Source organism: Phalacrocorax carbo, chromosome 2, assembly GCF_963921805.1.
Source record: "Phalacrocorax carbo chromosome 2, bPhaCar2.1, whole genome shotgun sequence".
NCBI lineage: Eukaryota > Metazoa > Chordata > Aves > Suliformes > Phalacrocoracidae > Phalacrocorax > Phalacrocorax carbo.
In genome coordinates, this window is record NC_087514.1 from 166,895,171 (window position 1) to 166,900,256 (window position 5,086).

General features: G+C 55.1%; 1 protein-coding gene across 1 annotated transcript in view; it reads right to left on the reverse strand.

Moving 5' to 3' along the window:
* The window catches only part of CCDC12 (coiled-coil domain containing 12), a 42,962-nt gene extending 38,302 nt beyond the window's left edge, over window positions 1-4,660 (reverse strand). The window contains exon 1 of the mRNA XM_064445207.1: window positions 4,502-4,660. Coding sequence (XP_064301277.1) covers window positions 4,502-4,624 — 123 coding nt within the window. The 5' untranslated portion in view covers window positions 4,625-4,660. The remainder of the gene's footprint in view (window positions 1-4,501) is intronic.
* Between the last annotated feature and the right edge of the window lie 426 nt (window positions 4,661-5,086).

Consider the following 5,086-nt stretch of genomic DNA (forward strand, 5'->3'; position numbering starts at 1 on the left):
AGAAAACGTGCACAGCCCCGGGAAAGACCACGGTGCTTCCCTGTGCGCTTCCCCTCCTCCAGCACAGCAGAAAGCTCACCTTCGAGGCTGCTCCCACCACCTTGTCACTCGACCCTCCAACAGCTTCTAGATTACAGGATACTGTGGGGTTATTTTGGTCCTTGCTTTGAAATTTTTGGGGGGTATAAAACAGGGAGAGATGATCTTTCAATTTGCAGGACTCAGAAACGGTAACAACGCTCGTACAAAGCAAGAAAAGGCTCTGCAACCCGCCCTGGCTGAGCCCGCACGGATCAGACTTATCCCAAGGAAGTAAAAACGGTCTCAGATAATAACCTGGTTGCTCAGAAGCACCAAGCGAAGCCTGAGCGGGTCAGACTAAAGGATGGTGTTTGGGCAGCCACGGCAGAGCAGGCTGTGTAGAAACCCTCAGGGCTTGTAAGCTGAGTAAGCAATGGCTGCAAGATATTTTGATTTGATTTTCTTAGGAAAAACAACAACAAAAAAAAAAAAGAGGAAAGCTTGCAAACTAAGATTACGGTCACACAATTCACAACTATACTTTTTGCCAGAACAGGAAGTAAAACTCAATATGCCGACAAGGCAGAGTCCACAATTTGCTTGCTTGCTGCTGAAAGACAATTTTAACTTAAATTTAGGAGGGAAATGGCCTCTCTGACACCGTACCTGATCCTCCGCATTGCAAACCCTGCCGATGGCAAGGCCGTACGTTGAGGCTGGCAATCCAACATCGGCTTGCACGCTGGTTTAAGCCTATCTGTATAAGCAAGTGGCGACTGGCGTTTCTCAAACGTAAATCATGCCCAGAACTCAGACACACACACTTTTTATTAAGTTAAAACCCCCGCTTGCTGTCAATCAATAAAAGGCGGTGCAACAGGTCGGGTGAGCGCAGCAGCAGGCACAGGAGCATCCGCTGAGGGTGGTTTTTTTTTTATGGCTGGGTGTTACCTCACTTATTTCCTCACCGATTGGGAAAAGATGAGCATCGCTTTCCCGCAAAAACCGAGAGCACGGTGCAATTTGCGGAGGAATCCTGAACTGAAGGAGGCTCCTTGCTGGATCTTAAGTACCCGTTCCCTGAACGCACAGGAACGCGGCGGAAACGCACCTTCTCTCCTGCAAACCCCAGCAGCGGCTTTTCAGGGCAGCAGGCGAGGATTGGCAGGTCCCCCCTTCTTCTCTATTCCCCACACCCTCTGCCAGGGTTTGGGCTGTTGCAAGCACCACGAAAGACTTGGGAAAGACCTGGCTAGTTAGATGACAGCGTTTGCAGGTGAGATCACTCACAAGAAAATCCAACGACGTCTGCAGGAGGGTTGTAAAGTCACACCTAACTGAGCAATGAGACTACAGGTGAAATTCAGAGCTTGATGTAAAGCAACCCACATGGAGGGGGGAATAATTCTGGCTACACGCGCACAGGCAACGGGCTCCCGATGAGCTCTGCTGCTGGGGAAAGGGCTCAGTTGAGACCGATAGGGCTGGGAAAAGCAGACAAGCTTTGACTGGTTGAAGACAGGCTCATGTGGCCATAGTGAGAATACAGAAAAGAACCCAACAGGAAACCATGTGCCAGCGCTGTGAGCCCACGGGTGCCCCACAGCCTGAGCCAGGCACGCAGTCACAGGTTCCCTCTCAGCAAAAGGGCATCCCAGCACACAGGGAGGCGCCAGGGAAAGTCACGGAGGTGATTCAGAGGGATTTGTATACCAAGAGAGGCTTCAGAGACCACGGCTTGAATCTGGAAGAGAGGCCGAGCGCACTATAAAAATCATAAACACGAACGTGGAACAATTATTTTGTGTTTCTCACAAGGGCTGTGTGAGAGAGCACCCAAGGCAACTTCCATTTAATGCATTTAAAACCAAAGGAGGTAATTTTGTCATTAAACAGTGGAACTCTGTCTCAGGAGGCTGCAAAAGCCAATTAAATAAAGGATTTAGAAAGCTTTGGTAAGTTCATCCAAGCCAGGTCTACCGGGAGCCAGCACAGACCACCAGGCATTACCCTCAAAGGTGCAGTACGCGGGTACTGCGCGTGAGATACTACTTGTGGAAAAGAAGCTTGAGGCCTCACAGGGGCCAAGTCAGAAAATCTCACCCCAAAATTTTAAAAAAAACCAAGACAATGCAGCAACAAAGCAGATGAGAACACCAGCCCACCTGCTACACCCTCCACAACCGCCCCATCTCGCTCCCTCTAAATTTGCGAGACAGGACAGAAGTGAAACAAAAGAGCTTTTCTTTTGGAAGGAGCTTTTCTTTTCAACTGCTTTTCTTCTTGGTAAGGCTGGGCACGGGGCTGTATCCCACCTTAGCCTTTCAGAAAGCTCAGCTCTCTGATAACAACGAACATCTCAAGGCAAGAGACGCAGCAGAATGCGCTTGGCCGGCCCACCGAAGTCACAGCTCCCGTTAATAACCCCAAGAGAAGGTCGCTCAGTGGAGGGACAGGACATCTTCCCACATTACTGGGCAGCACTAACCTGGATCAACAAATTCAGGATGACGTGGCAGAAGGGGAGCAGAGCTAGCGCCACCTTACTAACCCAAAAGAGGAGAGTTAAGCAACATCAGGACACGCCGAGACACGCTGAAGAGCGGCTGCCTTCCTCAGTAGGCGCTGCCGAGGTACTAATTGCCAAGTTTCTCAAGTTTAATCCATCCATCTTTCACCCCCAATAAAAAGCAAGTCTATTTTAATATTCTACACTCAGCATTTGCAGAGGCAACAAGGACAACCAGGTAAAATAACTGGAGTTTTCTGGGTGAGGATTCAACCCATCACAAAACTTTTCAGATAAACTCCTTAACCAATCCTGCCGATTTTGCCGCACCTTCCACGACACGAGATTTCCAACAACCTCAGTGAATTCCTCCAAGGCTGCACGAGGAGCCTGCCACACCATCCGCGGCACACACATCCGAGAACAACATCCCAGTTTACGGACCCGCTTGGCCCTGGGTTTGGTCAGGCAACATAACCGGTTCCTCGGTATCCTCAAGCCTGCACTAAAGACAGTCGGGTCTTGATGTCTCCATGGAAAAGAAGTTTAAGGCCCAGAAAGCGCCTGAGAAACTAAACATGTTATTAATTAATGAATCTCTGTTTTCATCCTCACTGCCAAACCCAGGTCGCAGCCTGGATTTCAGACGTGATGCAAACACAGTGAACTGGGGAGATGACGTGGAAAAATCAGAGGCTTCATCACACGAGGGAAGGGTTTAGCAAAGGCCAGGGGCAGCACGGCAGAGGCAGAACGGAAAAGCAAGAGGCAGCCCGAGGCCAGACAGGCCACGGGGTCTCACGGACCCAGCACGGACCCCACACATGGGACCAAAGAGACCCGGTACATCACTGGGGCGTCACCCAAATCCCAAGCCCCTTCCTCCAGCGCTTGCACCCCTGCCTTTTTTTACATCCCTTCCCCACAGTGGGGGACCCCCTGCCGCACTCCTCTCTGCTTTTCCTCTCTCCCACCCCACAGACCCCTCACCATTGCTTCCCCAACCACCCCCTCCTGCCCACCCCCCCACATCCCCCAACACGGCACACCGGCCATCCTTCCCCCCTACCCCTATTAACCCCCTGCACCCCATAACCTGAACCCCTCGCCAGTCTCTCCTACATCTCTGCCCCCGCACCCCCAATAACCGCCGGCCCACCTCAGACCCTCTGCCCCCGCACCCCCAATAACCGCCGGCCCACCTCAGACCCTCTGCCCCCACACCCCCAATAACCGCCGGCCCACCTCAGACCCTCTGCCCCCCACATCCCCAATAACCGCAGGCCCACCTCAGACCCTCTGCCCCCGCACCCCCAATAACCGCAGGCCCACCTCAGACCCTCTGCCCCCGCACCCCCAATAACCGCAGGCCCACCTCAGACCCTCTGCCCCCCACATCCCCAATAACCGCAGGCCCACCTCAGACCCTCTGCCCCCACACCCCCAATAACCGCAGGCCCACCTCAGACCCTCTGCCCCCCACATCCCCAATAACCGCAGGCCCACCTCAGACCCTCTGCCCCCACACCCCCAATAACCGCCGGCCCACCTCAGACCCTCTGCCCCCCACATCCCCAATAACCGCAGGCCCACCTCAGACCCTCTGCCCCCACACCCCCAATAACCGCCGGCCCACCTCAGACCCTCTGCCCCCCACATCCCCAATAACCGCAGGCCCACCTCAGACCCTCTGCCCCCACACCCCCAATAACCGCAGGCCCACCTCAGACCCTCTGCCCCCCACATCCCCAATAACCGCAGGCCCACCTCAGACCCTCTGCCCCCACATCCCCAATAACCGCAGGCCCACTTCAGACCCTTTGCCCCCCACATCCCCAATAACTGCAATCTCACCTCAGAACCTCTGCCCCCCATATCCCTCCCATCCACAAAAACCGCAGGCCCACCTCAGACCCTCATATCCCTCTACCGCTCACCCCAGACACCCGACACCGCCACAGCCCCACCGACCTGAAGCGTGCGCTGCCGCAGAGCCCGCAACCTCTCCCGCCGCCTCCTCGCCTCCTCCTCCAGCTTTCCCAAAGCCGGACCCGCCGCCTCCTCCGCCTCCACCCCGCCACCGGGCGCCGCCATGTTCCTCCCTCTCCCCCAGCGCTCCGTACACCCGTACTGCGCATGCGGAGCAGGTGAAAAACATCGAGCGCCGAGCTCATCGATGGAGAAAAGCGCGGCGGGGGGTGGGGGGGCGAAAAAGGGGAGGCAAAGGCGGGGGGGGGCATTAAAAAAAATTTAAAAAAAATTAAAAAAAAAAATTTAAAAGGCCAAATAACCCTAAATCATCCTCCTCCACCCTGCCAGGCTTATTCCCCCGCCCTCCCAGGACGCGCAAGTTTAATTGGGGGGTGATAATTATTAGGGGGGGGCATTTTACCTACCCCACCTCCCCTTTTACCTTTACCCCCCCCCGGCTGCCGGGGGGGAGGGGGAGGGAGGTGAAAAGGTGGGGTGAGAGGGGTTCCCCCCTTCCCCAGCAGCAGGTAGCCGGTACCGGGGGGGCCCCGTGACCGCCCCCCGCGTACCTGGGGGAGGGCCCGG